Source organism: Apis laboriosa, unplaced genomic scaffold (genome assembly GCF_014066325.1).
Source record: "Apis laboriosa isolate Shangri-la unplaced genomic scaffold, ASM1406632v1 scaffold5_cov152, whole genome shotgun sequence".
Lineage (NCBI taxonomy): Eukaryota > Metazoa > Arthropoda > Insecta > Hymenoptera > Apidae > Apis > Apis laboriosa.
This window is the reverse complement of record NW_025223857.1, coordinates 822904-840799: the sequence shown is the minus strand read 5'-3', so window position 1 is coordinate 840799 and position 17896 is coordinate 822904. Positions and strand designations below refer to the sequence as shown.

General features: G+C 27.7%; 4 protein-coding genes and 1 long non-coding RNA gene across 7 annotated transcripts; 2 read left to right on the top strand and 3 right to left on the bottom strand.

Moving 5' to 3' along the window:
• Positions 1-675: 675 nt before the first annotated feature.
• On the bottom strand, positions 676-4010 carry LOC122717814 (zinc finger protein 708-like). Its single transcript, XM_043942239.1, has 3 exons — positions 3698-4010; positions 2670-3556; positions 676-2602 (listed from the first exon to the last, which is right to left on the bottom strand). Exons 2-3 carry the CDS (start codon positions 3324-3326, stop codon positions 896-898), a joined length of 2364 nt encoding a protein of 787 aa, XP_043798174.1. The 5' UTR covers positions 3327-3556; positions 3698-4010; the 3' UTR covers positions 676-895.
• A 484-nt stretch (positions 4011-4494) lies between these two features.
• On the top strand, positions 4495-6659 carry LOC122718189 (minor histocompatibility antigen H13). Its single transcript, XM_043943018.1, has 6 exons — positions 4495-4706; positions 5080-5190; positions 5268-5350; positions 5422-5596; positions 5690-6183; positions 6278-6659. Exons 1-6 carry the CDS (start codon positions 4527-4529, stop codon positions 6354-6356), a joined length of 1122 nt encoding a protein of 373 aa, XP_043798953.1. The 5' UTR covers positions 4495-4526; the 3' UTR covers positions 6357-6659.
• Positions 6660-7242: 583 nt separating this feature from the next.
• Positions 7243-8363, bottom strand: LOC122718191 (proteasome subunit beta type-2-like). The gene is made up of 3 exons (XM_043943022.1): positions 8184-8363; positions 7595-7951; positions 7243-7483 (listed from the first exon to the last, which is right to left on the bottom strand). Exons 1-3 carry the CDS (start codon positions 8272-8274, stop codon positions 7308-7310), a joined length of 624 nt encoding a protein of 207 aa, XP_043798957.1. The 5' UTR covers positions 8275-8363; the 3' UTR covers positions 7243-7307.
• Positions 8364-12531: 4168 nt separating this feature from the next.
• On the top strand, positions 12532-16766 carry LOC122718190. Of its 3 annotated transcripts, none has more exons than XR_006347338.1 (6): positions 12532-13361; positions 14565-14651; positions 14949-15080; positions 15167-15318; positions 15408-15844; positions 15992-16766. XR_006347338.1 is itself a non-coding variant. In XM_043943021.1 (6 exons), exons 1-6 carry the CDS (start codon positions 12795-12797, stop codon positions 15532-15534), a joined length of 936 nt encoding a protein of 311 aa, XP_043798956.1. In that variant the 5' UTR covers positions 12532-12794; the 3' UTR covers positions 15535-16766. The 3 variants fall into 3 exon arrangements, 2 of the variants coding, with proteins under 2 accessions (XP_043798956.1, XP_043798954.1); XM_043943021.1 differs by having other exon boundaries at positions 12532-12992; positions 13122-13361; positions 15408-16766; XM_043943019.1 differs by having other exon boundaries at positions 15408-16766.
• LOC122718193 lies at positions 13304-15079 on the bottom strand. The gene is made up of 3 exons (XR_006347339.1): positions 14878-15079; positions 13520-14594; positions 13304-13443 (listed from the first exon to the last, which is right to left on the bottom strand). It is a non-coding gene; the product is annotated as an uncharacterized LOC122718193 (long non-coding RNA).
• Positions 16767-17896: the final 1130 nt, after the last annotated feature.

Below are 17896 nucleotides of genomic sequence, written 5' to 3'. Positions count from 1 at the left end.
CTGTTATCACCGAGTTCTTACAATCTAATCAATGTAGCGTTAGTATTTTTTTTATTAGTCAACTATAAATATTTAATTTTGTTTATCATACTATATTATTTTAATATTACTTTCTTATGTTTCAAATAAAGAATTGAAAATATATTTATTTTGCACTTAATTTCTTGTGTAAGATATTTATAAATTTGAAACAAAATATCAAATAAATATAAGTTTAAAAAATAAAAATACATTTTTTTTTTAGTAGTATTTATTTAAAAAACAACATATGATCAATTAGCGCAATTTAATCTAAATTCCATTGAACATAAAACATCTTAGAATACATACATGTATAAATCTTAAAAATTTATTCTCGATTTAGAAATTTATCTTTTTTATATTTATACAATACAATTATATAATTTTGATTACAATTTTTAAATTGCAATATAATAAAAAAATAAAAAATATATGATATTAATTAGTAAAATACAAAAAAGAAATACATTAAAATATATGATTATATTCTTTTGAAATTTCAATAAAATTTTAATACTTATGTGACTTCATCCTAAAATTTATTTAAAATTATTTAAGATGTAAATTTTTTTTTTCAAAAGAATAAAGATTTTAAGTATTTGAGATTCCTTATAAGATATAAAAATATTCAAAATCTATAAGCATATACTAATATATAGCATATACTAATCACATAGAATTACAAATAAATTGTAAGTAAATAATAAATTTGAAGTTAATGAAAAGTAGTTATTACAAATAAAAAATGGAAGCTCCAAAAATCGACTCTTTACTAATAACATATATAGATTTAAATTTGGATAATTTTATTTTGTTATTTTGTTTTATATAACTGAAATGTCACATCTTTTATCAGAAAATTACTTTATACTGTTTATTCTTTATTTTTTGTATGAAGACGCATATGTTTTTTTAAATTATCAAGTCTATTACATCGTCGATCACAGAAATCGCATTGATAAGGCATTAAATTGCTATGTACTACCACATGACCATTTAAATGACTAATCTGCTTGAATCGTTTTCCACAAATAGTACAAACATATGGTCTTTCATTCATATGAGCTGATGCAATATGTGTTTGTAAATTTGTTTTTCTTACAAATGTAGCTTTGCATATATCGCATTCGAATGGCCTCACATTTGCATGAATGGCCAAATGAGATTTAAGCACGTTTTTATGTTTAAAATTCTTTTCGCATAAATGACATTGGAATGGTCGTTCATCGTTATGTACTTTTTTATGAACGGACAAATGAGCAAGTTGTTTGAACATTTTTGCACAAATCTCACACTGATATGTACGTCCATCTTCGTGTGCAGCACTTATATGTCGACGTAAAGTATCTGCCAAAGTGTATCGTTTTCCGCAAATTTTACAGCGAAATGGACGCTCATTTGTATGAGTCATTAAATGTCCGTTTAGATTTCTTTTTTCAAGGAATCGTGCACCACATACATCGCATTGATACGGTTTTTCTCCATTATGTACATACATATGTTTCTTTAAAGAATTTGAAAGACTAAATCTCTTCTTACAAATTGAACATTCGAATTTGCGTTCACCTGTATGCACTAACATATGAGACTTCACATGTCCTGCTTGTTTGAATCTTTTTCCACAGATTACGCATGGGAATTGACGTTCATGAGAATGAGTAAGTATGTGTCGTTCCAAAACACTTTTAGTGGTAAATACTTTTTTACAATTATCACATTCAAATAAACGGAAAGCCTCTTTAGTTTTCATAATGTAATTTTCTTTATGCGATTGAGTATGGATTTTTAATGAACTCAATGATTCAAATTTCACTCCGCAAACCGCACAATGAAAAGAACGATAATCTTTGTGCGTTAATGAATGTTGACTAAGATGACCTAATTGTTTAAAACTTTTATTACAAATTTCACAAATATAGGGTCTTTCGTTTGTATGAGATCGCATATGCCTTTTTAATACACTAGGAAAATTAAATTTTTGATTACAATATGAACATTTCAGACTTGGCTCTCCATTTATTTTCATAGAACGATTGTCTACAGTAATTCTTTTTCTTTCTTTAAGAAGATTTAAACTTTTTATTGCTTTTGGACAATCATTTGTTTCATTGGATTGTGTTCCATCAATATTTAAATCTGAAAAACTTTTTAACTTAGATAATTTTGTGGTCAATGTTATTTCATCTTGTGAATTTCTATTTTTTCTGTTTCTATTGAAACTATTTTGAGACAATTTATTTTGTTTATGAGATTGCCGCATATGTTTCTCATATAAACTTAGAACATGAAATGTTTTGTTACATAATTTACATTCGAACTTTTTCCCCTTTATATGTGTTCTCATATGATTTTTTAAATGACCAGGTTTCATGTATTGTTTCTGGCAAATTTTACATTTTAAATTGATTTGATTTTCTATATTGGTTCTGTTGTCTATTCCTAATTCATCCTCAAATATTGAATCTTCTGTATGCATGTTTAAAGGTTCACTTTTAACATTTACAAAATTAAAATCAGGAGTGTCCATTTGAAGCTCATCCCTGGCTTCATTGCAAGAATCTTCACTTTCACATTCTTCTGCCTGATGAATTACAGTAATAATTACTATAACTCTTGGATATAAAAAATTAGATTATTATTATACTTACAGTTTTTATATTTTTGACGTTTGTAAAGGCAGAGTCTTCTATAAGCTGTTGCTTTTTTTCTTTCTTAACATCATTTTGTTTGTCTGATAAAAGATCAACCCATTCTTCTTCTGTCCATATATTATTTTTTAAATTTATTATATTAGTTTGTTTTTGAAACTCATTATGTACATTTTTTCCAAATAATATATCATAAGGAATTTTTCCATTTTCGCATCGAAATGTTGAATTTTGAAAAATCTGTATATGTACCAGGGCTTCATGCCATGTTTTTGTCGGATTTTCCTTTATCCAACATTCAAGCAAACTTTTAAAATCTCTATTACGTTCATTGGTTTCAATAATTTCTCCATGAAGTATCATAAAATCTTTCCATAAAAGACGTAACTCTTGTACAACTTCTTCTGCAAATTTGCGTCCATTGCTGCTTTGTAAAACCTGTGGTGCTCCAATAATAGCTAATATATCTAATAACTTTACAGCTACTTCATTTGCAGTGTTTCCATGTAAACCTTTTAACACAACAAATCTAGATATTTGATCCTCATAAACAAGGAAATACTTGTAATTACAAGTTAATTGTATTGGCATATCTATTACATCAATTTGTCCTCTATGGTATAATTTTTTTTCCATAGTAATATAATGTGAACTCATATTTTGAACTTTAAAATTATTTTTTAATCTACATAAGTTTTTAATAGTTTATCACAATTTATAAATATGTGCTTTCTTCAGAGGTAAAAAGATATGTACCTTTTGACAAACTTTTATTTTATATTTTGAAGATCTAATACTGATTGTTTCCAATAATAAATTAAATGTTTTCTGTAATACCTTTTTTGTTTTCAGTGTGTCCATTATTCACTTTCTTAATTCACTGATATCTGTGAAAAAAATAAAAGATGTAAAGAAAACACGCGCGCACATATACACACATACATAAACGTATGTATGTATATTATATAAAAAAATTAAAAATAAAAAAACAAATAAATGGATTTGATCTTTATTTTTTTAAAACATACCATATAATAGTTCGATAATAATAGTTCATTAGCACTTATATATAAAGAAAATATTTTTAATTTTTATTTGTACACATGAATAAAAAAACTATTCAAATAAAATTTTCATTTTTTTTAAATTACAAAACAATGTACATTTTTAACCTATGCATTCTTTATAAGATATAATTTCAAAATTAAATTTCTTCACATTAGTATTTAAAATATTAAAAAATATTAAATTATTTTTATAATGATAATAAATATTTTTTCCACTTTTTAATTTCCTTCAATCTTCACTACTCAATTGTAAATTCTTATTTGTCATTTTCACCGTGAGTTCTCAATGCTTTATTAAAATAAAACTTGACAGTACTATAGTATAAGACAAATAATATTTATTCGTCCACGTGTCGAGATATGTAAAGGTTGGTTTTTAATAAAATGTTTTATCGTACATAAAATGTAAATAATAAATTATTAAAATATTTATATTTATATTTTTAATCATATCAAAACTAAATTGCATCATATTTATGTTAAAAGATTAAAATAAAAAACCATAAAAAATTATTGATAGAATAATAATTATTTGAATTCAAAATAAATATATTACAAAAAAAAGATATTTTGCTAAATTATTATTAACAAAATAATTAATTGATAACAAAAATTTGTTATATATAAATAAAACTTTTATTTGTTTAATACTTTAATAGTTGTATAATATAACGTACGTTTATCTATCTTCATATTATTTTTTCAAAGATTTCTTTTTGAAGTCGTGTCACTTGTGTGACTACACACAACTGACTAACTGACTACACACAGTCCAATTAATAAGTACAAGATGGCAAGCGAGGTAAATGAAATTACTGCTGAAGCGAGTGAAAATAATGAAGCGATTACGGGAAGAATATCTTCGACATCTGAGGGAATGGCCCTTGCTTATGGAAGCTTGATAATTATGGCTATTTTACCTATCTTCTTTGGTAGTTACCAAGCTGTTAAACACCATAAGGAGCAGCAGGTTAGCCACGCGTTTGACATATGTTTTACACGCGTATGTCGAAGAAATTTTGGTCTTATCTAATTTTAAAAAAATTATTAAATTAATTTTCAAATTAGTAATATTAAAATAATAATCTTTACTACAAATAATATTTTTGATTTTCAATTAATATGATATTTAATAAATTTAAAAACTAACAATGTATTTTTTGTGAATGTATACATTATAAAATGTCTATTTATTAATTAAATTTGAAAATTTATTTATAAGTTTTTAAAATTTTATTAAAAAAAATATTCTATTTCATATAATATTCATTTATATATTTAAAATATTAAATAATATTTATGTTTAAATAAAAAAATATTAAATAATTTTTTATGTGTAATAGCAACAATGTAAAAAAAGTGGAGAGCAGCCAGATACAATGTCTCGCAAAGAAGCAGCAATATTTCCTTTTATTTCCAGTATTACATTAGTTGGACTGTATGTATTATATAAGGTAAGAAGAGATGAATAAATAATATTTACATAAAAAATTTATTTAATCCAATTTAAAGGCATTTTTATCATTTTCAGATATTTGACAAGGAGTTAGTTAATCAAATCTTAGCTGCATATTTTTTTTTCTTAGGAATCTTATCTTTGTGTCATCTTACCAGGTATAACTTTAGATCTAATAGTTATATTTTTCAAATGGTCTTGAAATTACATATTATAATTATAATTGCAGTCCTTTAATTTCATCACTAGTACCTGCTGCAATTCCAAAAACTCATTATCACATATTATTCACTAGGGGTGAAGGTGACAAGGCAGAACATATTATCAATTATAAATTTAACCTTCATGATATTGTTTGTCTAATATGTTGTTCCCTTATTGGAACTTGGTATTTTCTAAAAAAGGTAATAATATTAACAAATATTAATTTTTTTTAAATAGAAGTATATTTTTAGTTGAAACAATTTTTAATTATTATTATTATTTTAATTTTACAGCATTGGATTGCCAATAATTTATTTGGAATTGCATTTGCGATTAATGGTGTAGAATTGTTACATGTGAACAATTTTGTAACAGGATGTATTTTGCTTTGTGGACTCTTGTTTTATGATGCATTTTGGGTATTTGGTACAGATGTAATGGTAACAGTCGCGAGATCGTTTGAAGTACCAATTAAGTTAGTGTTTCCTCAAGATATATTGGAGAAAGGACTTACAGCTAGCAATTTTGCCATGCTGGGTTTAGGTGACATCGTTTTGCCAGGAATTTTCATTGCTCTTTTATTGCGATTTGATAATAGTTTGAGTAGAAAAACAAATGTCTATTTTTATTCGACATTTTTTGCATATTTCATGGGACTGTTAGCTACAATGCTCATTATGCATTTATTTAATCACGCACAACCAGCTCTGTTATATTTGGTACCTGCTTGTTTAGGTACTCCTCTGCTTCTAGCATTAGTCAAAGGCGACTTGAAAGCATTATTTTCGTACGTATTAATAAATATTTCATTTATATTTTTCATATTTAAAATTATTTTGAAACATTATAGATTGTAAATCTAAATAATACATCTTTTTCAGTTATGAAGATCATCCAATTAATACGATACAAACGGAAAAATCGGCTCAAACACAAGTAGAAATGAAAAAAGATACATAATATTTAAGGTGATCAGTGTAATAAAATTTTCAGCATTTTTATTATGCTGTTATTCTAAATTTATCTTATATAGAAAAAAAAAAAAAAAAAAAAAGATAGTTTGTCTTACGCTCAAGCTGTACAATCATGAAATTTAAAAGTGTCAATATGTAATTGTCTTACATGCACACTGTGAAATAATCATTTGGTTATTATTAATATAATTAGTATCCATATATTTAAATTCAATTGAATCAATGATTTATAACTTATTTCATATTTGTATTGCTTTTCATGAATGTCAATACATATGAAAAGATTAATAATAATTTATAGAGCAGTTATCTAAGGACGGAAATAAATATCCTCTTTTTTAATTAAATTGTTTTTTATAAAATTTTGAGTAAATAAGAATTTACATTAATATTATGCATATCATAAATATCAATTAATTTTGATATTCATAAATATCAATTTTAATTGAAAAATTTTTCATTTTTCCAACCGTAAAACAAAAAATTAGATTAAAATTTTTTATTCTTATATAAAATAAAATCTATTATCATAAAAATTAGACTTATAGTCGAATTGATTTAAAATCTCTGATAAAAAATCTTTGTCTATTTTTTTAAAACTACAAAATATTTAAAATTACAATTACAAATAATTCTTTGAATTTATTATTATTTTATGAACTTGTAATTTTATCAGATACATATAATTTTTTTATAATCTATAATTGTTTTAATTTATGAAATTTATGAAAAATAAATTTTGTAGAATATGTATAGTTAGAAAAATTTGTAAACATTTTTGAAAATATAATAAAATTATATTCTTTTCATTTATATATCCATTTTTTTAAAATAATTATTTATAGATTTCTATTCAAAGAATAAGTATAAGATACTTTTAATATCTTTATTTCTTGTATTGATAATATTACAAATAATGTAAATAAAAACAAATACGTTATGCTTTATCGGCATCTTCTATTGCCAAATTTTTTGCTGTGATAGGTTCCAATTCTTTTATACCTTCCTTAGATACTTTTTGTATCTTAAAGTTTGGAAGATTAACTATCAATCTCTTATGTATTTCCCTAACACATCGTTTCATTAGTGTATATGCTTCTTCTTCTGTTGAATCTATAATACAAAGTAGCATGAATAATAGATTTTTGATAAAGAATTTACAATGATGTTACTATGTTCAAATAAATATCAATATAAATTTGATTTCTATATTTATTTTATTACCATATTTATGATATCTATCCAAAATAGAAAGAGAGAAAAAGCCTCCATAACCATGTGATGCATAAGGCACCTTAACACATGATGCTAAATAATCAATGAAGTATAATTCTGGTCCAGTATTATCATCATAACCAGCCATTAATAAATTGACAAAATATGGTGTTCTACTTCTAAGATAATCTGCCAAATTTCTTCTAGTAAATAATGCAGCTGCTTTTGGAGATAATTCATAACCATTTCTCATTTTATAAAGTTGTATATTCTTCCCTATGTATTCTGAAAATTGTGTAGTATCTCCAGATTCTCCTGATACTGCCATAATAAGCTTATCAGACATTTTATGAATCTTTTCTTCATCTGAAATAATATAATTAGTAATTTAAATGACTTGCATTTATTGCAAAAAAATTGTTATTCTATTTCTATATATAAATAAAAAATAAATAAAATATTCTAATTATTCTAAATTATATATATATATTTATATATATAAGTTTAATATGGAAACAATAATAAAAGAACAAAATGAACTAATAATGAAGTAAACAAATTACATTCAGGTTATAATCAAGCATATATAATTCCTTACCATTTTTCATAACCATAATGGATTGAGCTGTAGTCATATCAGCCGCAACTAACACAAAATCTTTAAATTGAATACCAATTAAACATTCCATTTTAATAAATAATTATTTTTTTACTATCACTTGGACTTATAATACGATCAAATAACACCGAAAATTGCTTGTCACGAACTATAAGGTTAGGATCGTAATGTCGATCATCAATGTTTTATATATCCAATGGCATGCATTCTTACAATTTGTTTGAAGTTAATTGGTTAACAAATGTAAAGAAATATATCATAAAAAATTATATAAATAATATTTTTTTATTTCAAATACGAAATTATTAAATTATTTCTGATCAAATTAATAAATAATAATATTTCTGATCAAAATTAATAAATTCAAATCAATGATTTATTAATATATTTATATTATGCAAGATAGGAAGCAGTATATAAATTATAAAATGCATTCAATATCAGTTATCCCGCTATTTCGATACTTTGTATGTCAGTTATAAATAACTGTAATAGTTACTTATAAGTAATTGTTGATTCTTTTCTTAATTATTTTTATTCAAAATGTGAAGATTATTCGTGGAAAAAGTTGCTTTTGACAAATAATAAATTATATAATAAACAACAAAAAAACAAACACATAAAAATTATATAGAATTTAAATAAAAAGAATTTAAATATATTGAATAATTTACTCGTCAAAATAATATAAAAAAATATTAAAAAATATATAATATTTATTAAAGTTTAATTAAATTTATTATAAAATAATTATAGTTGTGACGAAGTAAACAGTTATAAAGAAAATAGGTAAGAAAATGAACAGAAATGATTGGTTCTTGCTCGTTGTTATACCATTGCATTTCTGTGTCAGTAGTAAAGGTCTAATAGCGGACTGGATTTCTTATTCTTTTCAGTTTTATTATAGATGCCGGAACACTGATAATTTTTTAAGATTCATTCGGCAGGAACGAACATGATATTGCTAAAGTACAGGATATGGCATTTCAAAGAAATAAAAAGAGAGACAAAACTGACTTTACAAATATATAAAATGTCTATACCAAATCATGTATGTGTTATGAATTCCCGTTCTTTTGAATCTTAAAGTCGCTAACGAATCTTCAAATAGTTCCCGTTACTAAAAACATGAGATTTTTTTCAGAGATTTTAATTTATTGAAAAAAATCTACTTTTATTTTGATTATCATTATATATGCATTTTAAATATATCTTCATAGAATTCATTTTATTAATGAATTATTTAATAATAATTGAATAGATAAACATATAAAAAGAAAAAAAGAAAAGATAATTAAAAAATAAGACAATATAATTGTAAAACGATAAAAATGCATATATTTATAAATATATACTATTTTTGATAACAATTGTCTAGATTGATATTATAGAAATTATACATATGTAAAATATATATAAATTATAAATTAAGAATGAATAGTATCTCTGATTTTATATTTTTATAAATTATATTTATAATATAATATTTTATAAATAAATTATTATAAATAATTAAATATTTTTGGTATTATAGAAAAAAGAAGAAAGTAAACTATTAATAGTTACAATAGATTTATCAAAATTAGTTCATTTCATTGAAGGTCGTTCGTTAGTCCCGTTACATTAATATCTATGACATGCAGCAAAACATCTAACGAAATATTATTAATGATCTTGAAATAAATTAATAATTTATATTTTAGAACGTGTTTATTAATAATATCAATTATGTTAATCAGAAAGATCGAATTAAAGAATTTTTAAATGCAATTGAAAATATTTCAGTTAGATAGAGATAATAGAGATAATAGAGAAAAACATATTATATATTTACTGACTGTTTGATTTATATTTCTCGTAAAGTATAGGTCGTTTCTATATACGATGATTAGTAAGATGCTCCTAATAAGAAGATATGACTCCAGCATCCCGCTACTGAAACAGTTATGATGAATCGTGACCGCCTAGTCCAGGGTGCACGCAACGTGAAATGGGCCTTCAAGAAGAAAAGGAAAGCCTCTGGCCGTGGACGAGTGAATGGCTCAGACCAACGTCAAATCATCGATGCATTATTGTTTTGATTTAATTTATTTATAAGATAGCGATTAAGAGATTATCGATATGAAATATTTTAATATTCATAGTGATTTTTATTTTTTTTTTTGAACAAAATTTAGAAATATATTTAAAGAATCTTTGAAATAGTTAATTTAATTCATAAATATCAATATCTTAATATCTTCTTTTTTTTTTTTTTAGACATCTCTAATATAATTATAATTCTTATCATGATTAGAGAAAAAGAAAATAATATTGTTTCGATAAGAAACAAAAATAGAAAAGGAATCTTTCTCTAAACTAAAAGAAAAAATTCTTCAAATTATTATTATGAATAGATCTTTAAAGATCTTTACATATTTAAGAAATTTATTTTTTTTAAACAAATTTTATGAAAAAATTATATTAAAAAACAATCTATCATATGCTTGATTCTGAACAGTTATAAATTTCTTATAAATTCCTTATAATTAAAAGAAATAATAGAATATGTTTCTTTAATATTTAAATTAAAATCCAATATATTTAAATTATAATGAGAATTCTATTTTTAAATTCATAAATGATAATAAATTATATAATATAATAAAGAAAAATGAAAAATTTTGTAATTATTTGTTCAATTGAAGGATTGTTTTATACGAGAGAATTTGTTTGAAATAAAAGGCACATGGAATGTCGGAACCGTAAAATCTGCTCAAAGAATATTCGAAAAGTAGACCTTCGTGATCGACAACGACTAAAGTAGCAGAGGATTGGTCCGTTCCATTGAAAATAGTGCCAAAGGTATGTGGTCATTGGCCGTGCAACTCATCCCCACGTGAGTACACAAGCTATATAGAACACTTCGCACGGAATTTCATCTTCAGAACTGAGAGTCAGTGTCAAGGGAATCCACTTGGAAGTAACGAAGTGAGTACAGTACAGTACGTTTAAATAAATAAATCGATTTAATCGATCCTCGTTCGAATTCTCAAAAATTTTTCGTAATTATTATCGTCTTTGATTATATAGTAACGAATAAAATGACCGCTAATTTTTCATTTCGAACGAGCACTTTTTTTTTGCGATTCAAATTTAGATAAATGACTTTACTTTCGTACTTGTGTCATTTAAAACTAGAAAAATATATTTTCAAAAATAGAAGTCAATTGTTTGTAGAATTACAAAAATTTTAAACATAATCTTAAATATTATTTTTTTAATAGTAGTAAGTAAGATAAAGGACTCGAATGTTTTATATGAAAAGAATAAAATTAGAAATCCTTTTAAATTAATTTGAAATAGGATTGAAAAATTATCGAACGAAGAAACATGTTTTTAACAGATAAAAAGTACTTTTTTACAGGTGTTGTCTACAGTTAGAATTAGTTGGTGATCTTTCCGGCGTTGCCGGAAAAGTACCGTTTTCGAAAGGCATATTTTCTTCAACATTTTTCCTATTTACTTTTAAACTCTCAAAATAGTTTTTAATTTTATTTGTATATACTTATACAATTTTTCTCTTACTAATCTAAGGTAAATTAAATGACAATTTTTTTTAAATTCTTTTCTTATAAATAACAAACTTGTATAAATTTAAAACGTATCAATTATTCTATCAATTCCTTTATCCTTTTCTTCAATTCTTTCGAACATTTATCAAAAATTCCATTTGTTTTTATCCGTCGAAAATTTTATTATTTTTAAATAAAATAATTTTAACTTAGATTAAATTTTCACAATCTCAATGGTTTCTTCGATTCTTTTCTTTCTTTTTTTTTTTTTTTTTTTTTTCTTTCATTTCTCTTTTTCCTTTTCCTCTCATATTATTTGTTTGTCTTTCGTTTAGGAGGTCAGTGACTGCAGTCTAGGAGATTGAACACGACAGTAGGTCGCGACCGCGTTTTCAGATAACGGTATCCCTCGAGTTCAACAAACCGGTAGCTTCGATCGAGAAGTGGGCTACCTGGTGCTACCAGGATGACCTTAACCGCTCTGACACACTTTCTTACCGCTCGACGATCTTTCTTTGCTTATACACGCATGATCACTTTTTTTTTATCGCTCCTCCACTCGGATCAAGGTTACCGATACAATCTTCTCGAAGAAGATTGATCTTCTCTTTCTATCCCTCTTTCTTTCTTTTTTTTTTTTTTTGGAAAAATAATGAAAAAAAATATTGTACACTCGAGATAATCGACATGGAATATTAAATTAACATCATTTTGTAAATACTTGGGTTCTTTTTAAAATTTCAATCTTGACTTGTATTTGTAATCGATTGTAATTAAATTAAATCATAGTTGTTTGAAGAGAAAGAAAATAAATTAATAGAAAAGATGAAATATGTTAATAAATTGTATCTGGGATATGTGTTTCGAAACAGTGAATTTGGAATCTTCATTAAATTCGCTCTTACTTTCTCTTTTTTGAATCATTCAAAATAACGAAGAGCGTTGTGTCATTCCCTTTCTTTCTTTCTCCATTCATTAATTTTTTGATCCTCGAATAATTTCTTTCAATTTCTCTCTTCTTTCCTTTTTTTCCAGAATGAATCATATGCAATGCATATCGCTATGCTTGATGGCGCTTGTTCTTGGACAAGCAGCCACTCTGCCACAGCACACTCAGTATCCGCAACAGTTCCAACAGCAGGTCAGAGACGAGAGGAAATTCGCAGAAAAGCCGAATGCAATGAAGAAGGTCGCCCTCGATGACCTAGACGACATTAGTACCAATCAGATTCAAGTAAATTATCGTTACATTCAATTTCTACAATATTTCATTCAATTATTCCCTCCTTCTTCACGTTTCATTCTCCTCAAAATCATCATAAATCTTCATAAATTGTTGACGAATCCTCTTCCGTTTGATCAGGAAGGTGGCAGTACCGGGTTCTCGTGGTCGAACATGTTGAGCATGCTGATGCAGATGATCCTGGGTCAAACGGGCGGAGTGACGGGCCCGAGCAAGAACGAGATCGACGACGGGGCACCGGCAAGCCCCTGGGCAAATTTGTTGTCTGTGGGGCTGAGGGTGCTCACCGCTCTTTTAGGAGGTCCTCAACAGTCCGTGGACGGTATCGACAAGGTTGATAACCAAAGCAGTCCCATGCAGGTATGTGCGGTATCCCAAACATTGTGGCATCCTTGTTTCTCCCCTGTTAATTACGGTCATTTCCGCTTCAACACCGATTTATCTGCGAATCAAATATATATATTTTAGGTAACGATACCTCTATTGATAAATACGATCAGCTGAACCTGAATATTTACCGAAATTAAGAAACACGAATTAGAAAGCAATCTTGATGATTGCTCGAAACGGTCCCGCACAACAGGAACAAGACAAGTGTTTCCGAGACTTTCATCTTGATCCGGGTCGCATAAATGAAAGCAAGCATGAGCCGAACTGACTGTATTGCGATTTAGGTCAAACTCGCTACAAACAGTAGAATACAACTGAATTATTCCATGGTATTATACATGTGATGATCAAGCGTATATACTCATTTATACAATTTCCATTTGTAGTTTTCTTTTTACCATGGAATCGTTCCTTAACGTAGAATAATTATCCAGAGACACACACACACACATACACACATCATACACACATATACACACATATATTTGCTGTACATTTGGATAGCTAATTAGAATTGGTAACGCATATATACATGCTGTAGACTGTACATCGCTGAGCATGACGCGGAGCAGAACACAGAGAGTTTGTCTCTTCCTCCTCTCAAATACACAATAATAGAATTTCGAGAAGGAATAATCGCTAGTTTGTCTCTCTTTCTCTCTTTCGTTGGAAAGACGCGACGTATCCGTGCACGTATTGTAAAATAATATCGTCGCTTTATACATATATATATATATGTTTCTACCTTTTTTTTTCTCTCTCTTTCTCTTTTGTTATTACAAAATTATTTTTGAATAGAAATCACAGCGGGCGTACGACGCGAATCGTTAATCCTGTTAACGAGCTCCATTGTCCCCTTAATCAATTAAGGGAACACTGATCACGTTAACGATCTTTACGTTTTCTAAACCGCGTAATTCCCTTTCGATTTAATATATATATATATATATATACATATTACGAATTCGAATCAAATCGATCGTATGTTGTTGTGATTTCGTGTAATTAATTAAAAAAAAAAAGAAAAGGAAAAAAAGAAAAAAACGATACTCTCCTCGACAAGATCTGTCGCTTGGGTGTAAAAAAGTTTACACAGACTCGACTCTTCTTCTTGTAAATAATCATCATCAGAGGACGTCAACTTAGAGCACATGGCTGGTGTCGGTTGTTTAGGGCATTTTGACTGCGGTGCTGGGCGCGTTTCTAGGACAGGGCAGAGATCCCGATCAGGTTGCTGTTATGGCTAAAAACGCTTCCGAGGTTAGTACGTGATCGTACACATACATTGTACATGAACAATTTTGCTTTTTTTTTTCTCTCTGATTGACGTTTCGACTACAAGAAAAACGATTTATTATTTCAAAATTATGAGACACATTGAAACATTTGAAACGATCAGAGAATTTGACGAAACGTTGACGAGTCAAAAAAATAAGTAAAATGAAAATATATATATATGCTTTTTCACGTGTAGACGCTTCTTTACCTTATTTACTCTTTTCTCGATATTATTTCACGATATTATCTCATTATTTAAATCATTTCTTTCGAAAACAGTTCATCAGCATAGTGATCAATCTATTGGACGCGTTGAAGACATCGTTCTCTCATCGTTCTTTGACGGCCAGATCAATGGGAAGACGGGATACAGTTTCGGAAGCTGCCGTCGCCTCCATTTCCATGCTAAAGGTAACCTCAATCTTGGAAATTTCTCCTCTTTCCTTTTTTTTCGTTTCAACTTGTGAACAAATTTATTTATTATTTCTTATTTTCAGGGCTACATGAGATCAGTGAAATCGTTTAACAACGTTGGCCGTGCCGAGGACGAAGGTCAACGTGGATGCGCCGAGAGAGCCCTCTGCGAAGCGAGTGCGGAATGCGTAGCGGATGCTCAAGGAACGTCATCTATCTTCTGTCAACTTGGATCGTAAGCCCATAACCTCTCTAAAACGATACTTTCTCTTAATTATTCGATTCACCATTCGTTGAAATAATGATATAATTATTTTTTTCAAGATACGCGACGAGCTATCTTCTCCAAAGACAAAGCGGAGTAGGTTTCGAGGCGCTGTACGAGGCTGGACGACGCGGGCGCACCGGCGAGGACTGTAGAACCCTGTTCATGGATTGCAACGCCGTATGAAAACCCGTTTCGAGTCCGTTCAAGTACGATTTAGATGGAGCTGGATTGATACCTGATACTTTCAATTCTTTCGATTTTTTTTAAATCAAATTCGACGAGGGATTCCATTTGAAATTTCGAAGAAGAATATTGGAATTTTACGGAATTTGTTATTAAACCAGATATCGCATCCTAAGGTTTAAATCGTATTGGAGACCGACGAAAGAGTAGCTTTATGTTCGAGAACCGTATCGAGACCAAACCACACAATGGCCATCTTCTGCTCGAGCCTCTCGTTCGACGAATTGTCTACGTCTCATCGATCGAATTGGTATCATTTTCTTAGAAGTTCGAATTTCAAGTTGAAAAATATAATTGAAATGAAACCGCGATTTAATTAGAATCTACGAAACTGTATAGAGTAATTTCTTGATTAATGATTCGCAATACCGGTGATTTATACGAAACTTTCTAAAAGTCTTCCAGAATTTCTGAATTCCTTATTTGCGCGAAAGGAGTTCGTGACAGAGCTGAAAGAAGAGGCCGTGCACTCTAGCGGGGAACGTATACATTTTAATGTAGAAGTAGACTGAATGAGATTCCAGATCTGGACAAACCATGTATCGTTTGAATAGATCTCTACGATAATCATGATATTTATTTCTATTTATTGAAAGACATAGAATTAGCGCGTAATCGAAACCCGAAGAACTACTATGTAAAGGAAAGACAAGTTTTTTCATTTAAAATCAATTTCCATTTAAAAATGTTTACGATATATTTATATCTCAATCCAAATCAGTTTTGATTCTTTCAACTTGTCTTTTCTTCGTTTTCTATTGTCATGTTCAAGCCAATCCTTCATATTTAATTTTTCACTTATTCGCATTCAACGAGACATTTTCTTCATTTTGTGGAGGAAGATGATTTTAAAATAGTTGAAAGTTTGAAATCTGGTAAATCATTTCACGTTTCTTTAACTCCTTTCTAATATTGTTCGAGGAGGAGTTCAAGGAAATTTGAATTCTCTTTTCTTTTATATTTGTACGAGTTAACGTCTCAGGATATTGTGTTTGTTTCATCACCCGCTAAAAATTTTTCATTGTATATAAGCGTTATATATGTATACACATAAATACACATACACGGGTGGAGTTTTTCACAATAGCCAAGATCTATTTAGCTCAGTTAGCGTATCACTTAGATGTAAGTTGTATGTATGATGTATGCGGTACGATGACATTTAAATTGAAGTTAATAAACGATCTTACTGATAAATCATCTAGTATTTTTTTTTAATTTTCCAAATTCATTTACACTGAAACATTTATACAATGTTAACAAAGAAACATAATTTCAATCTTGTTACTTTACAGTGAAAAGAATCGGCTCTATAACTTCGTATCTTTTATAATATACTTTAAAATATATGTATGTTGAACGTATAAAAACATAAAGTATATTTTGCCGATAAATTAGATAACTGATCAAAAAATTTTAATCAGCGCCATCTCGCGTTTGGATCTCCGAAGTTCCAATTTATTACTAGCATAACAGAATGTGCAAAGAGGTATACTATAAAAAAGGAGAGCAACACTAATCGAGAAGGATGGAGAAAGCGTGCCACTATTTTTGGTTATGTAGCTCCTAATATTTTCTAATATAATTGACGCAACGTTGAAAATTAATTAATTATTCATTTTTCACTAAAAACTTTTGCACTTTTAGACTTTTATCTCGAAACTAAGATCTCAGACAATTTTCTCATATGGATTTTAACGATAATTTCTTTTCCATTAATTATTTATTAACGATTAAAGCGCCATATATGGATCGACGTTACCGACATTCAATGCGTTTTTTACTAATTTCTTATTATTAAAGGATCAATTTCTAAATATAAATATATGCATTTGAAACGTTATACCCTTCTTTAGTTTCACGTATAATTTTCATTTATAACTTCTTTCTCGTTTGAACAAATAAATCGATCATTTCTTACTCGGTCACGGATTAAAGATTCGCGAGAATAACATTTGCCAAAATAATCGCTAATAAATAATTAATTAGAAAGAATCTCATATTAAAATTTATATGAGAAACTTGTTTCAAGTTCTATCTTTAGGATGCGATCTTAAAAGTACGGGAATTTTTAATAATAAATGAGTAATTAATGAATTTTCAATGTTGCGTCAATTGTATGTAAAAATAATAGTTTTTCTGTCCTTCTCGCACAATATTACTCTCCTTGTCTGTGACGTCATGGTTACTTACATACCTCCTTGCACATCCTGCTATGCTAGTAACAAGTCGAAGCTTCGGTGATCCAAACACGAGATGGCGCTGATTAAAATTTTTTAATCGCTATCTAACTTATCGACAA

Bases quoted from the DNA above. Each gene is read 5' to 3' on its own strand.
- LOC122717814 (XM_043942239.1), bottom strand. From the start codon at position 3,326: ATGAGTTCACATTATATTACTATGGAAAAAAAATTATACCATAGAGGA. The intron at 2,603-2,669 runs GTAAGTATAATA...GTAATTCATCAG, and splicing joins ACGTCAAAAATATAAAAACT to GCAGAAGAATGTGAAAGTGA.
- LOC122718189 (XM_043943018.1), top strand. From the start codon at position 4,527: ATGGCAAGCGAGGTAAATGAAATTACTGCTGAAGCGAGTGAAAATAAT. The intron at 5,191-5,267 runs GTAAGAAGAGAT...TATCATTTTCAG, and splicing joins GACTGTATGTATTATATAAG to ATATTTGACAAGGAGTTAGT. The intron at 5,351-5,421 runs GTATAACTTTAG...TTATAATTGCAG, and splicing joins TCTTTGTGTCATCTTACCAG to TCCTTTAATTTCATCACTAG.
- LOC122718191 (XM_043943022.1), bottom strand. From the start codon at position 8,274: ATGGAATGTTTAATTGGTATTCAATTTAAAGATTTTGTGTTAGTTGCG. The intron at 7,952-8,183 runs GTAAGGAATTAT...ATATTATTTCAG, and splicing joins CATTATGGTTATGAAAAATG to ATGAAGAAAAGATTCATAAA. The intron at 7,484-7,594 runs GTAATAAAATAA...TTTGTATTATAG, and splicing joins GGATAGATATCATAAATATG to ATTCAACAGAAGAAGAAGCA.
- LOC122718190 (XM_043943019.1), top strand. From the start codon at position 12,795: ATGAATCATATGCAATGCATATCGCTATGCTTGATGGCGCTTGTTCTT. The intron at 14,652-14,948 runs GTTAGTACGTGA...TTTCGAAAACAG, and splicing joins TGGCTAAAAACGCTTCCGAG to TTCATCAGCATAGTGATCAA. The intron at 15,081-15,166 runs GTAACCTCAATC...TCTTATTTTCAG, and splicing joins CCTCCATTTCCATGCTAAAG to GGCTACATGAGATCAGTGAA.